This window comes from Saimiri boliviensis, chromosome 12 (assembly GCF_048565385.1).
Source record: "Saimiri boliviensis isolate mSaiBol1 chromosome 12, mSaiBol1.pri, whole genome shotgun sequence".
Classification (NCBI taxonomy): Eukaryota; Metazoa; Chordata; class Mammalia; order Primates; family Cebidae; genus Saimiri; species Saimiri boliviensis.
In genome coordinates this window covers 34,176,586-34,189,258 of record NC_133460.1, presented here as the reverse complement: position 1 = coordinate 34,189,258, position 12,673 = coordinate 34,176,586, and the positions used below count along the sequence as shown (strand labels likewise).

The 12,673-nt window shown below is 45.6% G+C and overlaps 1 protein-coding gene across 3 annotated transcripts in view; it reads left to right on the top strand.

Moving 5' to 3' along the window:
• SNX29 (sorting nexin 29) overlaps positions 1–12,673 on the top strand; it is a 596,746-nt gene that overhangs the window by 149,747 nt on the left and 434,326 nt on the right. For 2 of the 3 annotated variants that reach the window (XM_074382212.1, XM_039477976.2), the window contains exons 12-13: positions 2,546–2,609; positions 5,344–5,472. In XM_074382212.1, coding sequence (XP_074238313.1) covers positions 2,546–2,609; positions 5,344–5,472 — 193 coding nt within the window. Of the gene's footprint in view, positions 1–2,545; positions 2,610–5,343; positions 5,498–12,673 lie in introns of all 3 variants that reach the window. The other variant, XM_074382213.1, reaches the window with a different exon arrangement.

Below are 12,673 nucleotides of genomic sequence, written 5' to 3'. Positions count from 1 at the left end.
GGATCACTGGAGGTCAGGAGTTCGAGACTAGCCTGGCTAACATGGTGAAACCCCATCTCTACTAAAAATACAAAAATTAGCCAGGCAGGGTGGCAGGTGCCTGTAATCCCAGCTACTTGGGAGGCTGAGGCAGGAGAATCATTTGAACCTGGGAGGTGGAGGTTGAAGTGAGCCAAGATTGTGCTACTGTGCTCTGGGTGACAGAGCCGGACTCCATCTCAAAAAAAAAATAAAAATAAAAATAAAAAGAGAATGGATATTCTTTCTACTCTGCCGGTTTGCTGCCCTGAGGAGCTTAAAGTTCCACACACAATGGACCAATTTTGTGTGTGTGTGTTAGATGCACCCTTGATGTGCAGATACGGAAATGATTATTTCTTTAACGGACTTGGCCTTTGGCTTCATGGTAAGAAAGATGAAAGACATGTTTGTTCATATACTTATGTAGTTTTTATTGCTTCATTTCACATATTGAAACATTATTATATGAGAAATTTATTTCAGTACATTGCAGGAGCAGAGATTTATTTAAGTCTGGTATCTTGCTTCCCAAATGGTTCCTTGCCCAGCCACATTTCTTGATGAATCCATCCTGTCCATAGCATTTTCCACGCTGCTTTGTATCTCAGATCAGTTTCTTATGGTTGAAGTTAACATTCCCCTGTACTCTTGCCTGGTTTTGTGGTTCTGTCCTCTGAAGCCAAGCAAGGAACCGATGTTGAGATGGCCATTTGCCTTTCAGGCATAGGAGAGGGGACCCCCCCGCAGCACTGCCAGGCTCTGCAGAGTCCACAGTGCTGAAGTGCTGCTCTGTTTTCACTTGAAATGTGAGCTGCAGTAGGTCATAAAGAGGAAGGAAATCACAATAATAGAGACCAAACAAATCATTTGCTGCACAGTGCTGGGGAGAGGAGAGAAAATTACATGCTTGGAAGTGCCTCTGCTCATGTGTGTCACTCGTGCTTGGCAAAGTATAATATTTAGCTCATCTGTGGAAATCACCCCAATGTTACCTACTAGCTTTACTGCCCCCAAAGAATCACAGAACAGCCAGTGTGGCAGCGAAAGAGAATGTGTTCAGGTTCAAGCCCATTGAAAGAATATTTTGGGGGCTATACCGGTTCTCGGTCCCTTTCCTTCTCCACCATCAATCTGAACATTATGTCATAGCCGCTCAGGGAAGGTGAAAGGGTCTGACCGCTTGTCTTTCTCTGATGTATTTTTAAAAAGATTCCCACTACCAGAGTACTGCTTTGGCTGTGCTTGTGATATGAGTCGTTTTGGTGTTGATAAAAACAAAGGGGCCTTGTCTAGCAGTCCGGAGATGCACGGTGTATGGGATGGCGGAAGGCAGCAAAGGGTGGAAGGGTAAGGCCAGGGTGATGGTGTGGATCAGGTCAGTGTCCATTGTCTTTTGGTTCTCACAGGTGGCTTCTGGGTTTACATCCTTAAAGCATGTAATTCAGAGAGGTGAGGGCATCCTGTAACAGTGATTTGGGCTCTTCGAAGGTGGGCTTGTGGCTGAGATCTCTCTCTCTCTCTCTCTCTTTTTGAGATGGGGTCTCACTATGTTGACCCGGCTGGTCCTGAACTCCTGGGCTCAAATGATCCTCCTACCTTGGCCTCCCAAATGTTGGGACTGCAAGCATGAGCGATTGTGCCCAGCCTACATCTCTTAAGACTACTTGAGGTTGTACTTGCCAGGCAAGCACTGCTGTCTCTGAAACCTCCTGGGAAACAGTTTTTCCTCCTAGAATTTCCTGGAATATAACATTTTCAGCTACAAAGCCTGAGTAGCAGCACTGGGGACTCCCTTATCCCATGACTGCAAGGCCCAGAACCCAGTTACTTGATTTCCAAATGCCACATCACTGTCTGGAGCTGATTTCCCATATTGCCCATGGTGATCTTGTTTGACACTTTAGAAAATTCTACTATCTAGTGTGCTGCTCTAAGTCATAGACCACTTAAATAATCCTTTTTCCCCCCCAAGGTCGAGGTAGACAGAAGCCCAGTAAATCCCCTGACTCTTGAAAATGTGCCCAGTTTAACCCACTTGTGCTTGTGAGCCATATGGCTACCTCATCTCCGTCTTCCTGTCTTCTGCTGTTGCAGCTCTGCAAAGACTGTAATGATACTGATCAGTAATACTTGCTAAATTCTGTTCTGTGCTGGGCACCCTTCTAAGCATCTCACGTACATATTGCCTTATTGAATTCTTACAACACTTCTAGGAGATAGTGACTGTTAAGGTCTCATTTTATAGACAGGGGAGTTGGTGCTCAGAGAGGGTCACTAACTTGCCTGAGATTAACCTGTCGCAGTGGCAGGATTTGAACCTGGGACCTGACTTCAGAGACTGAGCTCTAAAATCCAGGACCCTGATCAGCCAAGTCTCTTAGACTGGTATAGGGGTTATTTTTCAAAGGGAAAAGGGAACTTATCTAGACAAGTCATCCTTAATAGCGTGCAATTCAGAGAGGTGAGGGCATCCTGTAACAGGCAAGGCCTGCCAATTATTCTTGATTTTGTTTTCTTCCCTTAGGTGAACTGCGCCAGGCCATTGTGGCCATGATGAACAGGAAGGATGAGCTGGAGGAGGAGAACAGGTACTGTGATTTTCAGCCTTGAGGAATAGCCTCTTTCTTTGACACTCAGCCTCTGGGGCAGAGAGAATGAGGCATATTTCGCTTTCTTGGTAAAAATCGTAAGTGGCGATTTCTTAATGTCAGGGATGTGCCACTTTGGTATCTCTTGTGATTGGCTTGTAAGAAAGGAGTGAGAACCTTATGATAATGGCACCCTCATAGAACAAGCTAAGAATCTGGTAGAGCAATCGTTAACTCTTTTTTTTTTAAAAACAGGTTTTATTGAGATTTAATTCACATACACTGTAATTCACTCATTTAAAGTATATAATTCAGTAGTTTTTATGGTATTCACAGATATGAGTTAACACAGTCAATTTTAGAACATTTCATCACCCCGGAAAGAAGCTTGTTCCCTTTAGTTATCACCTCCTTAGCCTAGACAGTCTTTTTTGTTTGTTTGTTTGAGACAGTTCTGCCTCTGTCTCCCAGGCTGGAATGCAGTGATGCAGTCTCTACTCACTGCAAACTCCACCTCTCGAGCTCAAGTGATCTTCCAGCCTCAGCCTTCTGAGTAGCTGGGACTGTAGGCACATGCCACCATGCCTGGCTAATTTTTGTATTTTTAGTAGAGACGGGGTTTTGTCATGTTGTCCAGGCTGGTCTTGAACTTCTGAGCTTAAGTAATCTGCCCTCCTTGGCCTCCCACAGTGCTGAGATTACAGGCATGAGCCACTGTGCCCGGCCTCTCGGCAGTCTTTAGTCATCATTAATTGAAGACCTGTCTATCATGTTCCAGGCATCTGAATACTTATCTTAAAGTCTGCCCAAATCAGGGATACTTGGGGAAAGATGAAATTCAGATTCTTTTGACTTGGCCACAACAACCCAATTGCAGACTCGTGAGAGGGCGAAGGGTTTTATTAATCTTATCTTCCCTTTGGAAACACATGCGAGATACTACCTGACATTGGCTGCTGGCTCCCATCTGACTTACCTTGACTGCAGGATGGTCATAGAGGGCTTACCTGTAGTTACCCGCTGAGCTTCTAGAAGCACTATTCGGCTGCCTCCTTGGGACAAGGGAGAGGCTGTGTGTGTTCACGTCAACCTCTTTTACTGAAACCCTCTTTTTCACACAGTCATGTTTCTCCTTTAAACCTCATTTTGGGTCCTGCCTGACAAGCTTCTCTCTTGTCCTTTCTGGAAACATATAAAAGCAAACAAGCCTGATTTCTAAAACAAAAGAGGATGTTTTTAAAAGCAATCTTTAGACTGTACCATTTTCCAACTAGAATAAAATTTCAACAAAGGGTTTGTGCCATTGCAGGATTCTTTTTCCTTGCTCCAACTGGAGCTATTATCTTAGAAGAAGCCATAGATTTTGTCTTACCTTGTGAGAAACAAGAGTAGCTGTTTGTTAATTTGTTGTACTTCCCAGAATGAAAGAAAAAATTGACCATGTTTTTGTCAGGGAGCCTCAGGCCCCAGGAGGGGTATTTCCTCAAAGCTCTCACAGAACACAAGTCTTGGAGATATCAGTGGATGATCAGAGTGTGGTGGGGGTCAGATGTTTTTGCTTATATTCTTTTTTGAATTTGAGACGGAGTCTCGCTGTGTCACCCAGGCTGCAGTGCAGTGGCATGATCTCGGCTCACTGCAACCTCCACCTTCCAGGTTCAGGAGATTCTCCTGACTCAGCCTCCCGAGTAGCTGGGATTACAGGTGTGTACCACCATGCCTGACTAATTTTTGTGTTTTTAGTAGAGACGGGATTCACCATGTTGGCCAGGCTGGTCTCAAACTCCTGACCTTAAGTGATCCACCCACCTTGGCCTCCCAGAGTGCTGGGATTATAGGTGTGAGCCACTGTGCCCGGCCACGTTTTTGCTTATATTCTGATGTCACATGGTAAGTGTCCTCTGGATTTAGTATGTAGAGGTATCATGGTTGGTAAATGTTTTCCAGGAACAGCCATGTAGAGTGAAGTAAATGGTTAGCAGCACCATGCTTAGCTCTCTTCCAGGTGGTCACTGGTGATGGTTTCTAGAAGACCTGGTGTCCTCTCCCTTATTTAAGACCAGAGATGACAGGTACACAAGTGAATCCTGTGCTGGCTGCAAGCCCCCTGTTGGAGAGTTAACAAACTTGGAAATGTAAAACACTATCTGTGCTATCTCAGATGCTATAGCAGTATAAGACGTTTTGTATGTGTACTTATTTCACCTGCAGTTAGCAATGAAACAGGCTGTCAGTGTGTTTTATAGGCACAGGTGGAGATGAGACTAGATATGTCAGATAATCTGAGTGGATATTCTATTTTTATGCCTCAGATTATTCTTTCGGCCTCTCCTGGCATCGTTTCCTTTGTTAAATCTCTTGCCTGGTGTAGCTGTGACAAAATCGTTTCAATGTAATGTGCTACGCCTTTGAGTGGGGTGTCTGTAAAGGGACTTGGCTGGAATTGGCTCACCTCATTGTTTTCCCTTGATTTAAGCTGTCAGAAGGCTGGCCTCCTCACAAGCGATCAGGGACACACAGCCCAGGTCACAGACGACTGCCTCTAATTCTTACTCTAAGGCTGTCAGTTAGAGTTTGGTCCTCCAGTTCACATGAGATAGACTTGAATTGTGTTTTATACAGAGCCTTGTAGACAATGCATGGCTTAGGACTTGCCTTAGGTTAGGAATTGTGTCCTGGGCTCAGTGGAGTCTGGGTTGACAGTCTCTGAACTGTTGGGGTCCCCTTTTCCCAGATCGCTGCGGAACCTGCTTGACGGTGAGATGGAGCACTCAGCTGCGCTCCGGCAAGAGGTGGACACGTTGAAAAGGAAGGTGGCTGAGCAGGAGGAGCGGCAGGGCATGAAGGTCCAGGCGCTGGCCAGGTAGGAGAGGGCGAGGGGCACAGAGGTAAGCACGTGGGGGCTACCTTAGAACCTGAGCACAAGTTCACCTGAACTTTTTAGTTAAAAAAAAAAAAAAATTCTAACTCAAAAGATGTATGTATTCGAATTTAACTTATTTCATTGAGTAAATAATATATATGCACCTGGTTCAGAATACGAAAGGTTCACCTGCGTAAGTCCCCCTTGTCTTCTCCCAGCCCCCAGGTTGCTCCCTAGTGGAGGTCATCGTTACTGAGTCCAGAGATCCTCCCTGAACACACAAGCAGATACATGAGCATAACCTTTTTCCCTTTTCTTTTCCTTCTCCTCTTCCTCCTTTCATCTTAATGTGAAATAGTAGTGTGTCCTGTGCAGCATTCACTTGACATCTCAGAGATTGTTTTTGTTGGTCTGCGTGGGGCTGCCCTCCCCTTTTCAAGAGCTCCTGACATTTCCTTGTCTGACCGCATCAGAATTCGTTTAACCAGTCTGCTGACAGCCAGCCATTGAGATGGTTTCCAGTCTTTTGCTACTACTAATGCCATAGTGAACAACCTTTGCGTTTGTCATTTTCTTTCTGTATGAGTACATGTTTTGGAAATATTCCTGGAAGTAGGATTGCTGGGTCAAAGTGCGGCGCATTTGTACGCCTGCCACAGGCGCGAGCCGTGTGTTCTGCAGCGGCATGGGAAGGGCTCGCTGCCACACAGCTGTGCTCACAGCCATGGGAGCCAACTTCTGGTCTCTGATAACGTCAGGGGTGGAAATGGTGCTGGCAGGAAATTTTTCATTCCCGCTTCTCTAATTAACGTATGGTTGAGCCTCCTTATATCTAAAAGCCTTTTTATTTCCTTTTCTGTCACTTTATGTATTATTGAAGAAAACTGCAAAGTAAACCATCCAAAGTCCCAATTCATATGCTTTCCTACTGAATTTGTTCATATACTAACTTTTCTTTTTTTTCTATACATATAATCTGTGCCTGTCCTTGTTAGTCTACCTTTGGGCACTGCTTAGGAGTGCAAAAACAGCTTTTTTATTGTTTCCATATAGGCCTCATGTTAACCATTTTTATGTATCTGGATGTGTTATTTGATTGAGTTAACACAAACTGGAATGGGCAATTTAATATGGTCAATTTAACATTCAGGTTGTTTCCAGTTTGTTCTCATTTTAGGTAAGATAAGCAGTTTATTGATTGTTCTTTAAATCTACTTTAAAATAAGAGCACGAGATAAGCATGTCTTGTGGATGTGCAGGGAAGCCCAGAGTTAAGTCAATTTATAGCAGCAGCTTTTAGCCCTCTGTGGCGTTAGATGCTGTGAATGGCTCTAATGTAATTATTTGGTATGTCTTATTGAATGTTGGCACTATGATCTTATGATTAATTTCCATTCTTTGAGCTTTTCCCCTTTTCATCATATTTTAAAATGATAGCTCAAGAGCATCAGAGAAAGTTAAATGACTGTTATAAATAGTGTGATATGTGCCTAGTTTGGCATTTTCTCACCTGGACCACTCTTTTGCCTCGCCATGCTAGAGTTCTGCAGCGTAATTGCATTTGATGTTCAAAATAAAGATTGAAGTCTTTAGAGACCCTGGTGCTGAGGGCTCTGAATCAGCAAAGAGAGAAAGAATTATATGCTGTGTCTTTTTTTTTTTTTTTTTTTTTTGAGATGGAGTCTTGTTCTGTCGCCAGTCTGGAGTGCAGTGGTGTGATCTCAGTTCACTGCAACCTCCGCCTCCCAGTTTTAAGCAATTCCTCTGCCATGGTGGCCATGATGGTCTCAATCTCCTGACCTCGTGATTTGCCGGCCTTGGCCTCCCAAAGTGCTGGGATGACAGGTGTGAGCCACCGCGCCAGGCCTCTCTGTCATCTTAATGGGTTGTATTGGCAGTCAGCCTGTGACACTCCACTGTGAGCCTCTTCTTCCAGCCTGTGACACTCCACTGCTCCGCCCTGTGCCCCAGAAGCTACAGCACCCCCTACCCCGGCACCAACTGCCTCAGCAGGCCACTGTTGGCCAACTGTCAGCCTAGTCTTGACTCTCTGCATCATTATTTGCAAATTACGTGTTTCTGGGCGAATTGCTCCCCTTCTGCGCATGTGTTCTTCCCCATCTCTGGGATAGAGAGAATGATCTCTTCCTGCCAAAGGGGCTGAATGAGGAAGAAAAGATGTGACAGTGCATATGGTAGTGGACACGAGCAAGGCGTCCTAAGTGTATTCCACAGGAAGCGTGTTTTAGTGCATGACAATTGTTGGGAAAATTTTATCCCACAAATGGAGCGGATAAAACCAGTTTTCTAAACAGGCAGTTTTGCAATCCCTATTTAAGCAGTGGGTAGCTAAGAGATTAAGGTGTGTGAAAGTTGGCAGTGTACAGGCAGAAGGAACAGGTATCTGTAAAACAGATGAATATTTCAAAAGAAGAAACTGGAAGTAGGGAAAGTGATCAGTTGGGTATGTACGTTTTGAAAAATTCACTTGCTAACATGTTCCAGATAGAGTAAACCTCTGTCCATGATAAGAACTTTCTTCTTGCTTCTGGCCACAGTAAAAGCAGCTGTCAGTGCTGGCCGACAGTGGCCTGCACAGGCAGTTGGTGCCGGGGTAGGGGGTGCTGTAGCTTCTGGGGCACAGGGCGGGGCAGTGGGTGTCACAGGCTGGAAGAAGAGGCTTAGTGCATCGGCGCTACCCTCTTCTCAGGTGCGTGTGTTCAGGTGCAGGTTTCACAGTGCAGGTGGGTATGGCTAGGGCTTTATGGCGTAAGTGCATGCCTTATACTGACGAGATCAGACCATGGCCTTCGTGCTTACTAGGTGTGTGATCTTGGGTGAGTTAATTAACTTCTCTGTTTCTATTTCCTTAGTGTTTTTTCTGTTTGTTTTTGTTTTTGTTTTTGAGACAGTGTCTTACTCTGTTTCCCAGGCTGGAATGCAGTGACGCGATCTCAGCTCACTGCAGCCTCCACCTTTTGGATTCAAGCACTTCTCCCACCTCAGCCTCTGAGTAGCTGGGACTACAGGTGTGTACCACCACATCCAGCTAATTTTTATATCTTTTTGTAGAGATGGGGTTTTACTATGTTGCCCAGGCTGGTCCCAAACTCCTGGGCTCAAGTGATCTGCTTGCCTAGCCTCCCAAAGAGCTGAGATTATAGGTGTGAGCCACTGTGCTCGGCCTGTTTCCTTAGTTTTCAAATGGTAATAAGAAGACTCTTTAACCTCATAGAGTTTTGTTGAATAAATAAAACGAGAGACCATGTATTGGCTCAGTGTGCTTGATAAATACTCAGTAAATGTTAACTATCATTATCATTTTTCTTGAATATAATATTATGTTACCTTACTTCATCAAAACTTCTATTTTAACATCAGTAATGCAGAAAGAATTAGGAGCTAGTCTGTTTCCTACTCAGAAAAGTGAAATACTCAAATGCTAAGTGTGTGCTTGTGTATATGTGTGTTTCACTGGCTCTGAGTTCATGGTTGTAAAACTGAGCATCACTGAGCAAATCCAGCATTTGATTACACATTCCTTTTGCTCAGAATTCCTGGCAAGGTCATGTAACTAGCCTGGTGCTTTTTGGCCCTGGGCAGCTGCAAGTTCCTGAGGCAGAAGCATAATAATCATTTGCAATTAAGGGTTTGTAAGTCACATTCCTCTAAATAATTGATTGCCCTGTTTCCTTTTAAATTTAGAAAACTCAAGCCGTGAGACAGATGTTAAAAGAAAAAAGACACACATTTTTATGATAAGTGGCTTGGAAGGAAGCAAGTAAATGGGTCCTTGGATTATTGTGGGAGGTCATTTTCTGTTTCTTGTCTTTGTATTATAACAGTGGTAGCTCTTGCTGTGTAATAAATTATCCTCAAAGTTGGTCACTAAGAACAACATATTTGTGATCCCCCACAATTTCTGTGAGTCAGGACTCTGGGAATGGCTTAGCTGGGGCATCAGGGTCTTTCATGGGGTTGCAGTCTTTCATTGGCCAGAGTTGCCGACATGTGAAAATTTGACTAGGGATCGAGTGTCCGCTTGCAAGCTTCATCCTGAGGCTGTTGGCAGGAGGCACCAGCTCCTTCTCATGTGGGCCTCTCCATGGGGCTGCTCCCAACACAGTAGCTGACTTCCCAGGGTGAGTAACCCAGGAGCAGGAGAGAGCACACCCAAGATGGGAGCCACCATGTTTTTAATAATCTAGCCTTGGAGGTGGCACATGACTGCTTCTGCTGTATTCTGTAGTCATAGTCAACCTTGGTTCAGTGTTGGGAGAAACACAGTGGTGTGACTAGCAGGAAGCAGGGGTCACTAGAGGCCTTGAAGGCTGCCTGCTCTACCCATCAGGCATCTGCTTCCTCCTGGGGCAGATACTACCTGTATTAATAGTAGGGTCATCCAAACAAACAGACCAATAGCATGTATATATATCTCTAGAAAGGGGTTTATTATAAGGTATTGGCTCATATAATTATGGGGGCTGAGAAGTCCCAACAGCTGCCCTCTACAGGCTAGAGACCCAGAAAAGGTCATGGTATAGTTCAAAGGCCCAAGAGCCAGAGAACCTGTAGTATAGATTCCCATCTGAGTCTGAAGGCCTAAGAGCCAGGGGTGCCGAGGGCAAGGGAAGAGTCATGTCCCAGCTCAAGCAGTCAGGCTGGGAGAGAACTCACCTTTTTTTCTGCTACTCAGGCCCTTCGTGGAATGGATGATGCTTGCCCACATTGGTGAGGGCCATCTGTTTCACTCAGTCCATAAATTCACATGCTAATCTCTTCCAGAAACACCATTACTGGCTAGCTATCTGGGCATCCAGTGGCCCAGCCACATGGATATGCAAAATTAGCCATCACACTCCCCCAGTTTTTCTTGGTGGATCCCGTCTGTGGTTTGATGGGACTGCCCCTACCCACTGCTCCCACAGGGCTCCAGAGGAGGGCAGCCCATCTAGGCCTGGACAGTTAGGTTGCTCCATCCACTGGCCACCATGAGGGCTTTATAGGAGGGCATGTGGCCAAGATGGTCTGATAAGATCCAGTCACAGCATCCTTGAGAGGATGGTGCCAGCCAGGAGTCATTGTCATCTATTTTTGCTATTTTGTGAGGAGAGTCTAACCCCATGTGAGAACCACGCAGTGGAGAAATGGAGGGAGAGAGAAATCAACAGTTCCTGATAGTCTCATTTGAGCTTCTGGATCCAGTCTTTCCTGAAGCTGTCTTTCCTCTGGACTTTTCATGTATGTGAACCAATAAATTACTTTCATTACTTGAGCAATTTGTGATGGTTTTCTCCATTATACTCTTAAGAGTCCTCAGTGAACAAGCACCTTGTTTGGTTATTAGGGATTGGAGCGTATTATATTTTCTCTGCACCTAAGTAGACATGTCATCTCAATAGTCAACCTGCCAGATCCAGGAAGGGGCTTCTGGTTGGTTGAGAGATACCAGGGTAGTGGAGAAAGTGTTCCTTGGGGGAACCGCCTGGACTGCTTCTCAAAGCACCTCTCCAGACTTCCCTTCCTGTGTCTCTTTGGGGCCGGTCTTACGATGACTCTTCTGTTGTGACTATTCCCTACTTCTGGGCAGTTTTATGCCACTCACATGAACATGTTGTCAGTTGTATGGCTGGGGCCATTCTCTTAATGCTCTGAGCCTCTGGTTCTACCTGTTTAGAAACTTAAAGGGGTTTGGGGTGGCATGAGCACTACTCCCTCCTTCCTCCTATGCAGTAGCGTAAAGCATCGTGTTGATGCGTCATAGTCACTGCTGGCTTTGGAGGGCCGTGGCTGACCCTTAGGCCCAGCACAGTGACTCTGGTCCTAGCTCTACCACTTGGTAACTTCTTAACTCTCAGTTGCCCCACTGACACTAACATGCTTTTGATGGCAGAAACTCACACCAAATTATCTTGGGTCACCGGGGGAATTTTTTCTTGCAGTAGCTGGGAAATCCAAGGACAGGTCACTTTCTTCAAGCACTGTGAGACCCAGGTCCCTGAAGACACCAGTGCCATATTCCTCCATCTTCCCTTGGCCTCATATCCTCTGTGTGCTGGTGTCATTCTTAGGTAGGTCCTTTGCACAGAGCAAAAATGGCCTCTGGTGGCACTAAGCCTTGTGTGGGATCCAAAGGGAAGAGACTCTTTTTCCTGATGTCTATATATAACATTTTAGAAAAGTTTTTTTTTTTTTTTTTAAAACAGAGTTTTGTCTTGTCACCTAGGCTGGAGTGAAATGGTGTGATCTTATCTCTCTAAAACCTCCGTCTCCTGTGTTCAAGTGATTCTTCTGCCTCAGCCTCCCAAGTAGCTGGAATTACAGGTGTCTGCCACTATGCCTGGCTAATTTTTGTATTTTTAGTAGAGACGGGGTTTCCCTGTATTGGCCAGGCTGGTCTCGAACTCCTGACCTCAAATGATGCACCTGCCTCAGCCTCCCAAAGTGCTGGGATTACAGGCATGAGCCACTGTGCCCCTCCTAGGAAAGGCTTTTTATTGGGCATGTTATGGTTAAGAGTGAGCAGAGGGCCATGATTGACAGGCTTGCCAGGTCCCCAAGGCAAGCAGTGGGCAGCAAAACCATGTCTCTTGTATTTTCTCCTAGGATTATCAGGGTAATTACATGAGCTGAGGCCCCTAAGCACTTAGCTGAGCTCCAGGCCCTCAGTAAGTGCTCAGTGAATGTCACTTAATTTCTTCTTGGCTGGTGCCTTGGCTGTAGGTGGCTGCGGATGCTGAGGTGAGGCCAGAATCTCCTGGGCCCTTCTCTAGTCCAAGCCTCCCCTGCAGTGAGCATCTTACAGCCCTTGGCCCCTGGCCTTCATTAGACCTCACCTCCTCTTGGTGTTATTTTTCCAGCCCTGCCTGCCCAGTGTGTATCCCTTTGTTTATTTGTCCCTGCTGGACTGTTGAGCAGTGAGAGCTGCCGTGACAGTGTTGTGTGTGTGAGACTAAGAACTGTACTGTGCAACCTGGAAGGGCCTTGGGAGCCCTGCTCAGATCATACTGTTCCGCACCCCGGGAGACCTTCATTGCCTTCAAATCTCACACTCCACCCCAGAAGTGATTCTTCTGCTTCACCCTCCTGAGTAGCTGGGACTACAGGCGTGTGCCACCACACCTGACTAATTTTTGTATTTTTAGTAGACATGGGGTTTCACCATGTTGTCCAGGCTGGTCTCGATCTCCTGACCTTCAGT